The sequence below is a fragment of the Caloenas nicobarica genome, chromosome 20 (genome assembly GCF_036013445.1).
Source record: "Caloenas nicobarica isolate bCalNic1 chromosome 20, bCalNic1.hap1, whole genome shotgun sequence".
Classification (NCBI taxonomy): domain Eukaryota; kingdom Metazoa; phylum Chordata; class Aves; order Columbiformes; family Columbidae; genus Caloenas; species Caloenas nicobarica.
In genome coordinates, this window is record NC_088264.1 from 2,881,193 (window position 1) to 2,898,803 (window position 17,611).

General features: G+C 44.6%; 2 protein-coding genes across 2 annotated transcripts in view; both read left to right on the forward strand.

Moving 5' to 3' along the window:
* The window catches only part of NIBAN1 (niban apoptosis regulator 1), a 64,151-nt gene extending 53,534 nt beyond the window's left edge, over positions 1-10,617 (forward strand). Inside the window, exons 11-14 of the mRNA XM_065649138.1 lie at positions 220-330; positions 909-1,016; positions 2,422-2,533; positions 6,191-10,617. Coding sequence (XP_065505210.1) covers positions 220-330; positions 909-1,016; positions 2,422-2,533; positions 6,191-7,899 — 2,040 coding nt within the window. The 3' untranslated portion in view covers positions 7,900-10,617. The remainder of the gene's footprint in view (positions 1-219; positions 331-908; positions 1,017-2,421; positions 2,534-6,190) is intronic.
* Positions 10,618-11,077: 460 nt separating this feature from the next.
* The window catches only part of EDEM3 (ER degradation enhancing alpha-mannosidase like protein 3), a 28,493-nt gene continuing 21,959 nt past the window's right edge, over positions 11,078-17,611 (forward strand). The window contains exons 1-3 of the mRNA XM_065648955.1: positions 11,078-11,292; positions 13,814-13,859; positions 17,314-17,414. Of these exons, the coding sequence (XP_065505027.1) occupies positions 11,138-11,292; positions 13,814-13,859; positions 17,314-17,414 (302 nt within the window). The 5' untranslated portion in view covers positions 11,078-11,137. The remainder of the gene's footprint in view (positions 11,293-13,813; positions 13,860-17,313; positions 17,415-17,611) is intronic.

The window sequence follows — 17,611 nt, forward strand, 5'->3', positions numbered from 1 at the left end:
ACTGAGTGTTTCTATCCAAACTAAATAAGGCTTTTCTTCCCCTTCCACGATAATTTAAAGTACTTGAAATATTTATGGATTGTAGGCCCATTATTCTTTCTCTGTTTCACCTTCTCAAAAATACAGTTTAAGTTACTGGTTACATTTCTCATGCTTCTTTATCCTTGTAAGAATTTTATGTTATTTGTCTTTGATATATTTTTAATTATTTTTTTGTAGCTGATGGAAAACGCGGTTTATACTTTCGAGCAGTTGTTCTCTCCAAGTCGCCAGGCAGACTCAGCAAAAGTTGCAACGACCATGGAAAAAGTCAAGCTGAGAGTACTGAAGGTAAATGTAATATTGCAGCCTTTGCACAGCAAGACCTGGGGTTGAGATATCTCTTACCATTCAGCTGGAAATAATGATTTGGTGGCACTTGAGAAAGCTGCTCATTTTGGGGGTAAAACCTAGTTCTGGGCAGACACTTGTGAAAGTATTTATTTACACGTGAAGTCCTTTTAACTGCAATTAAATCAACTGGAGATGGTGCTGGGTAAATAATGTTTGTTAGCTTTTTATTTAGCTTGCCCCTAGAATTTGTTACTCTCAGAACAGGCAGTGCTGAAATACCCAGAGAGAGAAATCAGGAGGCTGTTTCTCACCTATGTAGAAAAAAAAAATGAAGAGAAAGAGATCCCGGAAAACAATTTTAGGGAAATTCTGTAAAAGCTGAAATAACCTGCATGGGAATTCAAACCCCTGAGTGTGCCCATGATGTAGTATCTTTCAGGATTCACCTGTCACCGGTTACAGGTTGAGGAGAACCAGTTCCTCCTATACAGGTTACCAAGAGCCCGTTCCTCTGATGAGTGATTAATAACCCCAAACACGTTTGGGCTTGTTTCTCTTTTTGTCTGTTTCAACAGCAATACGATTACGACAGCAGCACTATCCGGAAGAAGATATTTCAAGAAGCGCTGGTGCAAATTACTTTGCCCACAATGCAGAAGACGCTGGCTTCAACGTGCAAACCAGTAGGTTTCTGTGATTAAAAAAAAAAAGGGTGTGGAATTCAGTCCGTGAGAGAGGGCACTTTCCAGCAGAACCCCAAAACCTCTGCTGGCAGCCTCCTTCAAAGCCAGATGCTACTTTCAGTCATTCAAAATGGAATTAATTGTGTCAACAATCAGGAAACAAACCCACAGAGATGTCCTCTGTTACCCTTAATCGTATGGGTGGGTTTGTACTCAGCAAATGTGGCTACCGGAGTTTTGTGGAGATGTTACCGGTCTGGCTACATCAGGGACCAGCTGGAATGCTGTTCACCTTGCCTCAAAATAGTCTGTACCCTTCTTGAAGCCCATGCGTATCCTCTTGCGATTTCACTGTACCTGCTGAGACATGACTGTGCTATGCCTTCCCGGCCTCTCTGCACTTTTGCTTCAAGTTCATCAGTTCCAGGAGGCAGTAAATTCTGGCTCATGGTGTGCTGCTCTTGCTGATGCTCTCCAGCATGTTTCAGTTGCAAAAACAAGTTTAAAACCAAGTGTTTTGCCAAGTTATGCTTGCGAGTCTTTGAGTATGGACTATTAAAACCTACGACTTTCAAAAACATATTTTAAATCACTCTCTTCTGTATGCCACTCTACTTTACTATCCCCAAAATAATAGTCTCTCGTAGAGTGTCAGCAGTGCCTTCAAGACACGATGCCTACGCACAGGGAGAAGCATTTTGTCACCTTGAATACATGTTCCCAGCCCGTGCCTCTGCCACACCGGCTGGAGGAAGCAGCGGTGGCGCAAACTTCCCGCAAGCCCTTTCTGTTTGATTTCCCACCTGACTTTTGCGTTTGCGTCTCTGCAGAAATGAGCAGCCAGCTCGAGAAGCAAATGAGCGGCACGGCTGACGTGCCCGGTCAAGTCTTGACCTTTTGCTTGAAAATATCCTGATGTTTGCATGTAGGCACCTCTTGTAGAAGTGGGCAGAGGTCACTTAATTTGCTTTTTATAGACCACCAAGCAGCTGCTTAGTGATAATGACTCAATTGCTGTCTACACAGCCTGTTGCATGTAAATCAGTAAGGTAAAAATGTTCCACACCTATTAGACAAACAAAACCTAGCCCTGTCTCTCCCCTGCTTGCCGTGGATTTGCCTCCTTGGGCAAACAGTGAGACGTTTCCTCACCAGCTGTTATTTTGGAATTGTTTATTATATGTAGATGACAATGATCTATAGTGCAAGGATACTGTTTGATAAGTGCATAATTAATGGCAAACATATGTAGTTCATTTAGTCATAGTCCAAATAGTTGAAGAGCCAGCAAGGAGCATTATAAGACCTGCTGGATGGCATCTCCAAGGTGTGCTGTTGAAGCGAAGCGGGACTCTCCGAATCTCTCATTTTGACATGTCCATTGCTTTCTTCTCTGTGTTCCCAGGAGCTGCAGAAATACGAGCAGTACATTTTTGCTGACTACACTAGTGTGATCCAAGTAGAGAATGTGTATGAAGAGATTTTATATCAGACACTGCTTGAGGAAACCCTGAAAGGTGAGAACATTCTTGAGCAGACAGTAGCAACATTTCAACCGTTGGCCCGTGAGCTCTTGCTTCAGAGCTTCCCGGAGCCCTGGGAAGCTCACTAGAGATGTGTGGCAAGCCCTAAAATCTGAATTATGGGGCAACTTCACTAAACCGGGGAAACTCAAAGCGATAGCTTGGCACATTTCCAACAAAACATAATTACGCCAGCTTCGTTTTACCTTGATTCCGTGGGCCAAGGAGTGAAAGGATGCTCTTATTTGCAAAGACTTGGTGATATCTAATGGTAGCAAAAATGAATTTCCAAAAAATGAAATGTGCTGCTGGATGCAGTTTCCAGTACATCACTGGTGCCAGTGCGGTACTCCCTGCAGATCTCTCTGCTTTTGTGTCAGAAAACCAAACTATTCTTGATGGCATATATAGATATATAAAATACTTGTATCTCTCTGGATCTGTCTGTCTATACCCCAGGTAGAAGACAAGCGTTCGGTCAGGAGATTATGATCTGGTGGCAATTACAGAGACATGGTGGGACAGCTCACATGACTGGAATGTGGTCATGGATGGCTATGCCCTTTTCAGGAAAGACAGGCCAGCCAGGCGAGGTGGTGGAGTTGCTCTTTATGTGAGAGAGCAACTGCAATGTATAGAGTACTGTCCAGGTGCGGTTGAGGAGCGAGTTGAGAGTCTGTGGGTGAGAATTAAGGGGCAGGCTGGCAGGGCTGATACTGTTGTGGGTGTCTATTACAGGCCACCAGATCAGGGTGAGGAAGTTGATGAGGCCTTCTATGGGCAGCTGAGCGTGGCCTCACAGTCACAGGCTCTGGTTGTTATGGGGGATTTTAACTACCCTGATGTTTGCTGGAAGGACTACTCAGCCAGCCAGCCTCAGTCTAGGAGGTTCCTCCAGTGCATTGACGATAACTTTCTGATGCAAATGGTGGAGGAGCCGACTAGGAGAGGTGCGCTGCTGGATCTTGTCCTCGCTAACAAGGAGGGTCTGGTCGAAGCAGTAAAGGTGGGGGGCTGCCTTGGTTGCAGTGACCATGAGATGGTGGAGTTCAGAATCTCCTGTGGTGGGAGCAGAATACCGAGCAGAATTTCAACCCTGGACTTCAGCAGGGCCGACTTTGGCCTTTTCAAACAGTTGCTGGAGGAAATCCCGTGGGCAAGGCTGCTTGAAGGTAAAGGCGCCCAAGATAGCTGGTTAACATTCAGGGACTGCTTCTACCAAGCTCAAGATCAGTGCATCCCGACGCGCAGGAAGTCAAGGAAGGGAGCCAGGAGACCTGCGTGGTTAAACAGGGAACTGCTGGGCAAACTCAAGTGGAAGAGGAGGGTTTACAAATCATGGAAGGAGGGGCTGGCCACTTGGGAAGAATATAAGGCTGTTGTCAGAGGATGTAGGGAGGCAACTAGGAAAGCTAAGGCCTCCTTAGAGTTAAACCTGGCAAGAGGGGTCAAGGACAACAGGAAGAGGTTCTTCAAATACATGGCAGATAAAACTAACACCAGAGGCAATGTAGGCCCACTGATGAACGGGGTGGGTGCCCTGGTGACAGAAGATACAGAGAAGGCAGAATTACTGAATGCCTTCTTTGTCTCTGTCTACTCTGCCGGAGGCTGTCCTGAGGAGCCCCGTACCCCTGAGGCCCCAGAGGAAGGCAGGACAATGGAGGAGTCTGCCTCAGTTGATGAGGACTGGGTTAGGGAGCAATTAAGCAATCTGGACATCCATAAATCCATGGGTCCAGATGGGATGCACCCGCGGGTGCTGAGGGAGCTGGCTGAAGTCATTGCTGGACCGCTCTCCATCATCTTTGCCAAGTCTTGGGAAACGGGAGAGGTGCCTGAGGACTGGAGGAAAGCAAATGTCACTCCAGTCTTCAAAAAGGGCAAGAAGGAGGACCCGGGCAACTATAGACCGGTCAGCCTCACCTCCATCCCTGGGAAAGTGATGGAACACCTTATCCTTGGTGCCATCTTAAGACATATCAAGGATAAGAGGGTCATCAGGGACAGTCAACATGGCTTCACCAAGGGGAAGTCGTGTTTGACCAACCTCATAGCCTTTTATGAAGACGTAACAAGGTGGATTGACGATGGCAGAGCAGTGGATGTGGTCTACCTTGACTTCAGCAAAGCATTTGACACCGTCTCCCACAGCATCCTCACGGCAAAACTGAGGAAGTGTGGACTGGATGATCGGGTAGTGAGGTGGACTGCAAACTGGCTGAAGGAGAGAAGCCAGAGAGTTGTGATCAATGGGGCGGAGTCTGGTTGGAGGCCTGTATCTAGTGGAGTGCCTCAAGGGTCAGTTCTGGGACCAATACTGTTCAATATATTCATCAATGACTTGGATGAGGGAATTGAGTGTACTATCAGCAAGTTTGCTGATGACACCAAGCTGGGAGGAGTGGCTGACACGCCAGAGGGCTGTGCTGCCATCCAGCGAGATCTGGACAGGCTGGAGAGTTGGGCGGGGAAAAATTTAATGAAATATAACAAGGGGAAATGTAGAGTCTTGCATCTGGGCAGGAACAACCCCAGGTTCCAGTACAGGTTGGGGAATGACCTATTAGAGAGCAGTGTAGGGGAAAGGGACCTGGGGGTCCTGGTGGACAGCAGGATGACCATGAGCCAGCACTGTGCCCTTGTGGCCAAGAAGGCCAATGGCATCCTGGGGTGTATTAGAAGGGGGGTGGTTAGTAGGTCCAGAGAGGTTCTCCTTCCCCTCTACTCTGCCCTGGTGAGACCTCATCTGGAATATTGTGTCCAGTTCTGGGCCCCTCAGTTCAAGAAGGACAGGGAACTGCTGGAGAGAGTCCAGCGCAGGGCCACGAAGATGATTAAGGGAGTGGAGCATCTCCCTTATGAGGAAAGGCTGAGGGAGCTGGGGCTCTTTAGCTTGGAGAAGAGGAGACTGAGGGGTGACCTCATTAATGTTTATAAATATATAAAGGGTGGGTGTCACGAGGATGGAGCTAGGCTCTTCTCGGTGACAACCAACAGTAAGACAAGGGGTAATGGGTTCAAGCTGGAACACAAGAGGTTCCACTTAAATGTGAGAAGAAACTTCTTCTCAGTGAGGGTGACAGAGCACTGGAACGGGCTGCCCAGGGGGGTTGTGGATTCTCCTTCTCTGGAGACATTCAAAACCCGCCTGGACGCCTTCCTGTGTAACCTCACCTAAGTTTTCCTGCTCTGGCAGGGGGATTGGACTAGATGATCTTTTGAGGTCCCTTCCAATCCCTAACATTCTGTGATTCTGTGATTCTGTGATATGTATTGCACAGTAACTTTTAACAGACCCTCTTTGGCACTCCCGTTCAAAAATATCAGCAAAATAGTTAATGTAATGAGCACACTTTTATTCTTATATTCAGTGTAAATACTTCCACATCAAAACTTTACTTTTGTCCGTTGCGGGTCCTTGGGTAGTTTTCTATTACAGCAATGCTTAGGTCAATATCGATGTTCCATTATTCAAAACAAATAAAATCCTCACCCCCAGAAAAGAAATGTAAACTGAAAGCAAGTTGAAAATGAAATTTACTGTTGTAATATCAAAATGTACATAAGGAACTCAGGAAAACACTGTATCTTCTTCCATGCACCTCTGTCAGTCTTTCCAAAACAGTTTGATCTTTCTGTTTTATTTAGTGATAAAAGAAGCTGCCATCATGAAGAAGCACAACCTCTTTGAAGATAACTTGAATTTGCCCTGTGAAAGTGTGTCCAGCTTAACAGACCTGAAGACGCCGTCGGGATCGGCACAAACCACTCCCGCCAAGAAACCGTCCACTGCCCGAGCCGAGGTGTCAGACACCGACACTCAGAGCGACGAAACGCTCGTCGTGACAGGAAAAATTTCTTGGGAGAAGGATGCTGATGATAGGAAGTCGTCAGACAGAGAGGCGGTGGGTTCTGTTGACGCAGCTGGTGATCAGGCGAGTGAAAGTGAAGAAGCGCTCGTTACAGACACTGGCGGAAAACAGGAGTCCCATTCAGCTGCCCTTCCAAAACAAGAAGTGGCAGAGGAAAAAAGCGCTTTGGAGAGCGCAGACACGGGGAAAGCGGGGGGTGTAGTGAGCACTGAGAAAGAACTCAAGACACAAGAAGTTGTGGAGGAAAAAGTAGCTTTTGGGCCTGAAACTGCAGTGCAAGATTTTGGAGCCAGCTCTAAACAAGAACTTCAGGTACATGAAGGAGCAGTGGAGGAGAAGGTAACTTGTGAGAGTCAAACGGCAACGGATGCTGCGTTTTTCCGTGGCACTGAAAAAGAAAGCAAAGCACAGGAAGAAGATTCTGAGATAAAGCTGACTTCCCCACATAATAACGTAGCAGAAGCAGGGGTTGTAGGGAATGCTGAAAAGAAAATCAAGGTAGAAGAAGAAATGACGGAAAAATTGTCTCAGAGTGAAAATGCAGTAGGAAGAGAGTTTGAGGAGGATAGTAAAAAAGAAAGCAATGACCAGAAAGTGAGTACTGAGACAAGGGTTATTTCCCAGGATGAAAACACAGGGAATGGAGGGTTTGGGGCTAATCCTGAAAAAGAAAGTGAGTCAGAAGAAGGGAGTTGTAAATCCCTTGATGATGTGAATGAGATAAGGAGTTTGCTGACAGTAACAGTTGAGATACCAGCGGATACTCCAGCTGAGAAAATAAAGGAGATTTGTCAAGGTGAGATATCAAAGTTGCAGGAGCACAATAAAGGGAACGACGGGATGAGCGAAATGGCCGTGGCAGGAATTGAAGTGAGCCAGATGATGGTGAATACAGGTGCAGCGGAATGCATGGAGTTCAAGGAGGACCAGCCATCTTCGTCTTGTTTGGGAATGGATGGTATGGATTTAGTGATTGTGTCCGAGGGGGCGGGCGATGCAGCACAAGCTCAGGTGGAAAGCTCAGATACAGCAGGGGTGGAGGTGAAGCAGAGCGTTTGGTACGCAGGCGTGGAAAGCTGCAAAAATGATCGATCGCAGCCAGAGGAACACGCCGAAAATGGGTCTGCAGGCAAAAGGTTAGACGGGGAGGGAGGAGGAGCGGGCGGTAGCCACGCCGTGCCGGCGGAGGTGGGGACTGAGAGCTTTCTGCGTGATCCTGCTGAAAACGCAGACACGATGCAAGTGCCCATTTTGGATACAGAAAACCCAAGAACAGGACTGTCGGACGTGCTGGTTTCTTGGGTGCTGGAGCAGGGCGAGGTGAGCGCCGCAGAGGTCATGGGAGATCCGCAGGCTGGTGAGGGGGAAGAGGAGCCAGAAGGTGAATCATCTTTGCACACGGAAATAAAAAGCACAGATGTAAAAGCTATTCTCACAGAAGAAGACAGAGAAGATAGTTACGCACAGCAAAAATCCCAAGAGTAAGAAGCGCTTTTCAGCCCAGCCCTGCAGGATTTATTTAGTCCAGTAATCCCTGTTTAATTGTGAATACTTACTTGGGTCAGGGCTAGAGGAAACGGGCTTTGTTGGGGTATTACCAGCTCTTGCAGTCTTAGCACCAATCCCTTCCTGACTGAGAGGTGACAGGTTTGGTTTTGGTTAAAGCCCTCACTGTTTAAAACCAAGTTACTGCTGGGGAACCTCATCTTTTCACTTAAAATTTGCTACCTTTCGTGGTTATGGAAAAAGTCTGAAAGTGTGACCACTGAATGCTTCAAAAGCAACTTGCTGCCAACTAGAAAGTTATTTTAACAACTGTTCTTGGGTGTTTTAGCAGGGGAGTAGCTCGTGATTTTGAAATGCATGGATTTGACAAGTACTGCTAGGATTCTTAGGTGGCTGGTACATACATTGCTATTTGAGGCTGCTTTTAGTATTTGCATGCAGTATACAGGAAATAAATAAAACTTCCAGTAGTTAAACAGAACCAAATAGTTAATTTAGTAGGTTGCTCAAAAGCCACACTCTATGCGAACTCTGCAAACTGATCACTTAATTATTTTAAAATTTTGACAGATACTAAAGACAAGCAAGTCTTCTGATTTTTTTTTTTCTCTTATTGCTATATTTAAGATAGGGAAAATATGGGAGCAGGTTTCTCAGTCCCACTCTGCACTTCTGGGTTATTTAGCCTTCCAGAGCACTTTATGGCTATTTTATTTTGTTTTAGTTTATGGAAGGGAAAGATGAGACTGTTTACAATAACTATAACCATTAGGCAGCATCTTTCTGTTTTACTTCCCACCATAAAATATATTCACTTACGGCTACCTAATACAGACTATTAAGAGTCCTGCCATTCCCATTCTTACTGACTTAAGTTACAGTTGCCTAGTTCTGTAAGCCTTTTTAGGTGCATGAACTGTATCTTAAATTGCAATCATTGTGAAACATCAGAAGCATTGCGAAACATCATCATCGTTGCACAGAATTTCTAATACAGATGTGAAGTGAAGCAGACAGGAGCCAAGGGCTATTCATGTGTTCTTAGGTTTTGGAGGGCAGAACCACGTTTTAAAAGCAGTTATTGAAATGAGACCTGTCGCTTTCATAGCCAGCACGTGATCATCCATATCGAATCACGGTCTGTGCACAAACTTGCTTACATGCAGCATTTGCATGCACGATTGAAAGACTGTGCACAGAAAAGCTTGGATATGAAAAATAGTATTAGCCTAATCAATTAGGCTTTAGAGATCGAGACCTCGCCTTAGAGTTCAGTTTGAGGCACCTTAAAAATGTGGACTGGTCTTTCAAACTGTTTCTGAATGAATGTAATACAGTACAGGAAAGATTAATGATAACTACAGTGAGGGCTGTGGGATTTACACCCATAAAAACATGGGAAGAAACAACAAAGTCCCCAGACCATAACGCTTGTTGGCTTGAACTCCAACAAACTGTGCAAGGTCTATTTAATGCTGTCAAAATATGCTATAAATCTAACAGAGAATTGACACTAGAGGAACAGGCAAATAAATAAGGAATGCTGTGGAGTAACTGGACCAGCATCACTAGCGTAAAATAAATGTAACTCCTGTTTATTCCAGAAGCCATATAGAAACATTAAGGTCACAGATGTTTTCCTTGTGAAAGTACTTTGACTCATTTCCTCCTCATATTTCATACAAAAATACTAATCTGTAAACACATGAACCTCCATCAGACAATTTTTTTTACAAGTCATTAATTATTTCACTGTCAGCTTCTTTTTTTTTTTTTTTTTTACAAATCATCAGTAATTTCTAATTGGTACTGAATGTTAAGTGACTTCAAATTTATGACTCTTGCTTCACAGTTCAGCAGCAGCAGTCTCTTGGGGCCATGCTAAAATCAGGGGGCATCATGTGTTTTTAATATGGTGTTTCGTACAAAAAAGGACCAGCAAGACAGCGACGGTCACCGTCTGCGAAAAAGGCTGCAGTCGCCTACAAAAGCTGTTTACGACTAATACAAATTAGATACATCCGTACAGAAAGGATTTAGCATAAACATTCCCATCATAGTAATTTTTGAGTTATTTCTGTGTCAGGCTTAGATCGGGATAATATTTTCCTGTAACGTTAAAAAGAATTGAGCTGTTGAATGCAGATGCTCGGCGTATTTGTTTTTCTTAAGTCGGGTGGGAAAGAACGGGGAAAATTTAGCCTGTATGTCACTTTATTCTACAATTTAAATTCGTCACGGCAAGGGGTTGGGTTCTTTTGCCTTTGTGGATGTTTTCTGTACATTCGGATGTTTGCAAACGGACAGAGAGCAGCGTTTTTCTTGTGTTTAGCCAGACTTGGGTAGTGGTGATGGCAATTTAGAGGTCAGCAATCTGCAGGGTTACGTTGGACCACTGATCGAAAACAATAATAATAATAATAATAATCCACCCGTTTAGTAATTTTTTGTTCCTTTCTTGGAATTTCCTGCACTTCCCTGGAATGAATTATTTCTCTTGTAAATTAGGATCAATAATAAATCGCCTTTCGCCGCTGGGAGGGTTGAGGGTTCGGAGGCCGAGGGGCCTGCAGGGCAGCGGCCGGGGGATGTTCGCGCTCTTTTATTTCAGTTTTATTCAGTTTTAAAGGGCAGGAGAAGAAACACATTGTATCTCGCTTATAACTTTGTAAGAAACGCTTGTCGGTGAAAATAAAAGCAGCTCTTCCCTTCCAGCTGGGAGGTTGGTTTTGTGTGTGTGTGACGATTTAATTCGGGGCGGTCGTGTTGGAGAAAGGTTATTTAAGGGTGAGCGAAGGCGGACTACAACTCCCGGCATGCACCGGGGCGCGCGGGTGGTGTCCGAGGCGCTGCCGGCGCGGTGCACGCTGGGAGTTGTAGTCCGGCCTCCGCCGCGCATGCGCGCCTGTCTCCTCCCCCGCCCCTCCTTTTGTCCACGTCGCCCTCTCCCCGGGCGCGCCGCCGCCGCCGTCACGTGGCCCTCCCGCCCCGCTCCCCCATTGGCCCGGCGGGGCGGGGCGCGCGGGGCCACCCGGAAGCCGGCGGCGCGGAGGCGGTTTCCTTGGCTACGCCACAGGAAGCGGAGGGCCCGGGCCCTTCCGCCTGCGCGTCGGCGGTGGGAGCCGCTGGGAGCCGCTGGGAGCCGCGGCCGCCGCGCCGCTGAGGGGCGGGATGGGCCGGGGCAGGGCCTAGCGGCAGCGGGCGGGCGGCCGCGGCCATGAGCGGAGCTGCGGGCTGCCAGGGCGGCGAGCGGGGGCCCCGCTGGAGGAGGCCGTGGAAGCTCCTGGCCCTGGGCCTGCTCTCCGCCTCCTCCGTGCTGGCGGCCGCGCCGGGCGCCGGGGCCATGAGCAAGGAGGAGAAGCGCCAGTTGGGGTGAGCACCGAGGCGGCGGGAAGCGGCGGCGGGTCGGCCTGGGGTGCGCCGGGGCCGGGGAACCGCGCTGCCCCCGGGCTCGGGGCGGGCTTAGTGCTCTGCTGCCCTGATTCCATTTCTGAAGCCGGGATTTGCCTTAAATTAATGCCTGAACTGAAGGTTGGCTTGTGCCTTATCCCACATGCATCTGAGAGACTGGCTGGTTTTCTTCTCTGTAGAATTGTGTGTAAATCCCATTTTAAAATACAATATTTTATTGCATGAAGTGGGCAATGTACAGGAATTTTAGATACTCAGGTATCTTATTGCACTGGTCCCTTTTCTAATTTGCTGGAAAATGATGAATAATTAGGGATGACAATACTAAGGTCCGTGTTGCCCCTTTTAATCTGTATAGTCATAAAAGTAATTATTTTAGTCTTGTAAGTGTGGCACATTGAAATAAAAGTTAACTACATTTTAAAAATAACTCGTTTAGTCTTGTAGAGTTGGTATGGTTAGGTTTGAAGAGAAGGCATGAGATGTACACCAGTCCTTAGTTCCTATGTAAAAAGTTGTTTGGGTTGACACTGTTTGGTTTGCGAACAGCGTGAGCTTTCTTTATTACTGTATACTGTTAAACATCAGCAAAAATGCCCCAGCAAGCATACACACATCTTATTGCTACCCCTATAATCACCGCTACAGTCTTGAGAAGAAAAAGAAGCACAAGGAACATGGTTCGCTATATACTACCTATACAACTGATATTTTTTTTTTTTTTAAAAAACCCAAAAAGTAAGAGCCCTGCAACTCCTGACAAAAAGAGACGCGGGCTCGGGAGCGCCAGTCTTGAGGGTTGCAGGCAGTGGTTGCGGGTAATCGTGGGCAAAAGTGATCAAAGGTAAATCTGAACCCGTAGTCGGTTGGTCTAATTATGGCTGTGCCTCTGGTCAGTCGTGGGAGTCATAAAAATGGTGAATGTTTCCGTGTGTTCTCGCCTGGTTCCTGGTGGAAGGTAAATTGCTTGGGTCCCCTGTGCGTGTAGAGACTGATTCTTAATTTAGAGAAGTGAGAAACTGATTGTTAATATGGTTTGGAATCGAAGCATAAAGATTACAATCGAGGTAGCAATGTATTGCGCTTCGTCGTGTAGGAATTTTTTAGACAAACACGTCAACGAGGATATCATGATCGTGGTGTATTGCTGAGGTGGTTTCATCGTCATCCTCTTCCCATCTACTGGTCATTTGCACAGAATAGTGGTGCAAAAATCTACCAGAGAATCTTGGAGACATTCACATTTAATAATCATTAGATACAAGTTGATATTTAAGTCTGATGTTTATAGTTACTGGGGGTTTTCACCTTGAATTCTCAAGGTACTTCAAATATATATATATAGTATTTTATACATTTTCTTCCTGTGGCTACATCAGTTTAACCTTTATTCACTGATAGTTTTACAACTTTTGCATTCATAACTTGCACTTGCTGTGTCGCACTTGCAATTCGTGCCTTGCCGTGGCTTGTATCTGGGGGCTCCGACCCGGGTCAGTTCTGCGGAAGAGCAGGTAATCCGTGTATTTGTTTAATGACAAGATCGTATCAGTTGCAGAAATTCTTTCAGAAAACGCCCTGTAAATTTAAGTTGCGTGTGTGACTTGTGCGCTGAACCCTGGGGTTTTGTCTGCTGCAAAGGACCAAAGAACTGCAGACTGGATGTAGCTGGTGAAGTACCTGAAAAATGCATCATACTCGGCTCTTTTGATGACTTAATGCATTTGATGAGTTAAAACTACTTCTTAAATTTCCACGTCATCAGACTGAGTCAGATTTTTAGAATATAATTGTGGTGTTCTTGTCTCTTTTATGGTCGGTCTTATCAGCAGAGATTGTGAATTATGTTGGTGGTAGTTTAGAAATTAGTGTCCTCTTCTGCCTTGCAGCGCTTCTCAGTGAAGCGGTTAGGAACAATTGGAACAAGTGCTGTCACTCTCCAAAAACCAGCATTTTTCTTTAACATAGTAGCGTTTCTCACCTTGACTGCTTTTCAAACACCTAAAATAAATGCGTCTACAAGGATTTTCTTTAGTATTTGCTTGCCAAGACTTGTAATGCAAGGAAGAGCATAACTGATGTTGCTTTTCTGAATCACTGACGGATTTATGCCGTGTCAGTTGGCTTTAGGATTGGTGATTACAAACAGAACGTATTTGCTGGTTTTTTTCTGAGGATGGAATGTGTCCCATCTCCAGCTTTAATGTGTTGGTGATATCTACAGCTATTTAAGAGGAAGCCCAGGAGAGAGATTCCCCAAATACTGTATTTCATGATAGGTGAAGAAAGTCTTTCTGCAGTGACTGAAACTAGCTGAATTAGGAAAAATTATTATGCTGTATTTCATTTACTTGAGTAGAATACGTCGGTAGAGTTACTGATATTCAGCTGTTGAAGTGTAATACATCTTGCTGTTCTAAGACGGTGTGTTAAAGGCCGTTGTGAGGCAGACCGTTAATGCCTTCTCTTTTTTCTTTTTCAGAAACCAAGTGCTAGAAATGTTTGATCATGCGTATAGCAATTATATGGTAAGTGAAATACCTGTCTGTTTAATTTTGTCAGAATTGTTATTGCTGACCTGGGAGAGAAAGCAAGTTACGGTACATGACATTCTAGAGAACCAGCAGGGAGGCAGGGGCGAAAACAAAGCTAAAATAAATAAGAGCACCTGCATAGCCTGGAAAAGGAAACGACCAAATGTTACGTTCAGGAAGAGCGGTGTCAGGAGAGTTATAGCTTTCATATGGCTTTTTTAATTTTGATCTTTGATAAACTGTTCGGTTTGAAATTCCGGACTCCTAAAAATACAAGGAATAGCAAGCTCAAGAAGAGCTCGCTGGCTGGCTGTAGTCACCAGATTCTGGAGAATACAAATCGATCTCATTTATTTTGTGGCTAAAAATTCTGTAAAATATTCCTTCTGTGGCAGGCTACGTCAGATGCGGTTTGGTAGCTCTTTTACAAGTCGTGTTTGTAGAACGCAGTAAGAACAAAAAGGGGATCTGGTGACATCTCTGTGCATTCTGGCCTCTTCTGAGTATGTGACTGTCATATGACAGTGAGCCACGCTCGCTGCGGTTTCTTTTAATGCGACTTGTGATTTTTCTGTGCAGGTGTCTTCATGTTCTGGATATGCGAGCCATTCTGTGCTCTCATCAACCTCGAAATGCGTTAGCTTAGATGTGTTCAAGAATAAAGGACTACTTAGAGTGGGCTGACTTTCCTGAAGTAATAATTATTTTCAAATATAAGTAATCTCCACTTCTGAGGAGAAACTGTAAATGTGAATAAGATAAATATCAAAGCTGCATTCTTACCGAGTTTACAGTAACAATCTTTTTGTACGTTCTTCGTGGCCGTTGCAGAAACCTTTCGAAGTTGCACCGTTCTTGCAGTACTGCTGTCTCTTGACAGTGTCTTGCAACATGCCCCAGTTTATGGTTTAATGCTTTAATATGTGATATAAGCTTAAAAGCTCGTGAGTTCCAAGTTTATGCAGTACGCGAGAGTTATAGAATTGATGGATAGAAAGCCACGCAAGAGTATTTGCAAAGTGCGTGTAGTTTTTATTTTTAATGTTAGCTCTTGCTTTTGACAACTTAACAGTTTAACAAACATCAGGTTTTCTGGTGATGATTTGTTACCTGGAACCTGGCTCCATGAAAAGCACTTGGCTTGGGTTTCCCAGGGAGTTCTGAAGTAAAAACTGTTACGTATTTGGCAAAATTGGATAAAAAGTTATATGCCACTAGAAGAGATCTATGCTCCTACTGTTCCTCGTGATAAATTATAAACCGGTAGGTGTTTTGCTACATCTGAAGCAAGGAAATTCTGGATGAAAAGCTTCAGCTGTCCTGGAAACTTTGAAGCCAAAAGGATATTTACTTGCCACGTATGCGGGAGCACTAAACAAACAGAGAAACATGACTTGTTTGTTTAAAGCTGAAGAAAAGATTAGGGTATCAGACTTGATCCTGACAGCAAGAGGGTGAAGTATTTTTGCAGCTGCTTTTGAAAGAGCCAGCTGAAAAGTTTTGATTTTCTGTTTCTATTAGTACGCGTTTCAGACTTGTGTATTTAGAAGACTGAAAATTCACGTTTGCATGCAAGGGGAAATTCCCTTGTCTTTTTTTTTTTTTCTCCAGTTATTAACAGGAGCTTTGAGTAACAAGCTACTGGGTTTTTTTGGTTGTGTTTTTTTCTCCAGTCCTTCAATGATATGTGTAATAATCAGGACTTTTTTTTTTTTTTTCTTCTTGACTGTCAGAAAGAACATGCAAAAACGTCAGTCACTTGAGGCCGGTAGGAATTGCTTGGTTTACAGCCCTGGTAGCGATGCGTCTTTTTTTGTTACTCCAGCACTGCGCTGCCCTGAACTGACAGTCCTGACACCAGGAAATATGATCATCTGTTCAATCAGAATGCGGAGACATCCCAGAGTATCTGTGGAGCTCCATTTGTGTAATATTTTGAGAAGTATGTTTGTTGTAACGTGTGTGCCATGTTTTATGTTTAACAGGTTGCTCTGCCTTCTGTTGAGGTTGCTTGAAAGGAGAGAAGTTACAAGTTGGGCAGTCAAGTTGGCCCGGTAACTTTTCCTGCTCTGGACAGAGAATAAATGAACTTTTATTTTTCAGAATCCTTCTGGTTCCTCATGATTGTGTAAAACTACACGTCCATTTTTCTCCAGAATTTTTGTCACGCTTTTTTCCATGGTTTAAGGCAGAGACCTTAGTTTTAGCATTGCTTTTGTCATGTGCTTCTTTAATCTGTTTTTCTGAATACTTTGCACAGATATTCAGAAACATCTGAGCTGTATTAAAATGACTGGGACTCTGGCTTTTGTAGTTGAGGAGAACAAAGATTCGTGCAAAGACCAAAATACTTGGGACGGTGGTAGACAGGGAAACAAACCATCGGTTTCAAAAGAAGTTGCTGTAAAAGCTGTTTATTTATGGGAGAATGTTCCTTCTTTTCCTCTCTGTTTCATGTTTGAATATTGGTTATTTTTTGTGCCGTGTATTTGGGAAGACATTGAATGTGTTTAATTGCAGTTTCAGCGCAGTAATTGAACTTTTTCATCCTGCCATATGTTATTTCTCCACTAAAAGTAAAATTGGAGTGTACGATACAGCAGCCAGTTTCCTGATGAAATCAAAGGAGAGAAGCTCCATCCCAAATCACGTGTATTTGGCTTCTAATGGAGAAGCAATTTCATGCATGTTTGTTTGAATTTAGATATATTTAAGATTCATTTTTCTTAACGTCAGTGGCCACTCTGAAAACTTTTCCGTAAACCTCTCCTGTTGCAGTTTTGCGTCCGTTTCATTTGATATCCCGTTTTGGTGGTAATGTAAACCTACAAAGCTTGCACTGGCTAGGGGGGGAATAGGAGGAGGGATTTTATTCCGTGTGCTTGACTTCTGCAATGGTGCCACTCCTGTTATTTCTGCCTGACCGACGAGAAATAATATTACAATACAGCTTGCTTGGCAGAGTGCTTCTTCCAGAGATACGGAAAGTAACTGCTGCTTTTCCAAAAGAAATCTAGCAATGTCTCTCTTGGAAAAAAGTTATATTTGTAAAAGGTTCCGTCTTGGTAAGCTTTTTTTATGAATGTTATCTTTTGTTACGCCTTGTGTCGTGATTTATCGATTTATTCTTTTCCCTTCGAAGCGAGTTGTCTTATCTGTCACTGATTGTGACCCTGAGTCACTTCTGTTCATTCGGAAGTGTTTCCAGAGTGACTCTAAAGTCTCAATTCCCACTAATTTCTCCACGAAATACCAGCTGCTTGATAACGCCTACCTTAGCTTTAGGTTTTAAACTCATCTTCGAGGTGATAAGTTCTTCCTCAGGGGCTTTGGAGAAAGTGTCGTATGTACCTTAACGATGTAATTTGGGTTCCTTTTAAGGGACTTTGGAGATTCGCTGGGGTGGTTGGAAGAGTTGTAACTTATTCCCTTGTTGTGTTTCCCGCAGGAACACGCGTATCCGGCCGACGAGCTCATGCCTTTGACTTGTCGCGGGCGAGTACGGGGTCAGGAACCGAGTCGAGGGGATGTGGATGACGCCTTGGGAAAGTTAGTGTTTGAAGTTACTCTCTCACATCAATATCTAGGAACCTAAGTCCAGTTCGCAGCCCGTAAAACTTGTTTCTTCAGTTTGACGTGTCCACAGACTTTGCTGGAAAAAGATTCTGTGGGTGCAGACAAATCCATAATTTCTCTCGTAAGTTCTCTTACCAAGTTCAGGGGGAAGCTATTGGAAAAAAAGCTCT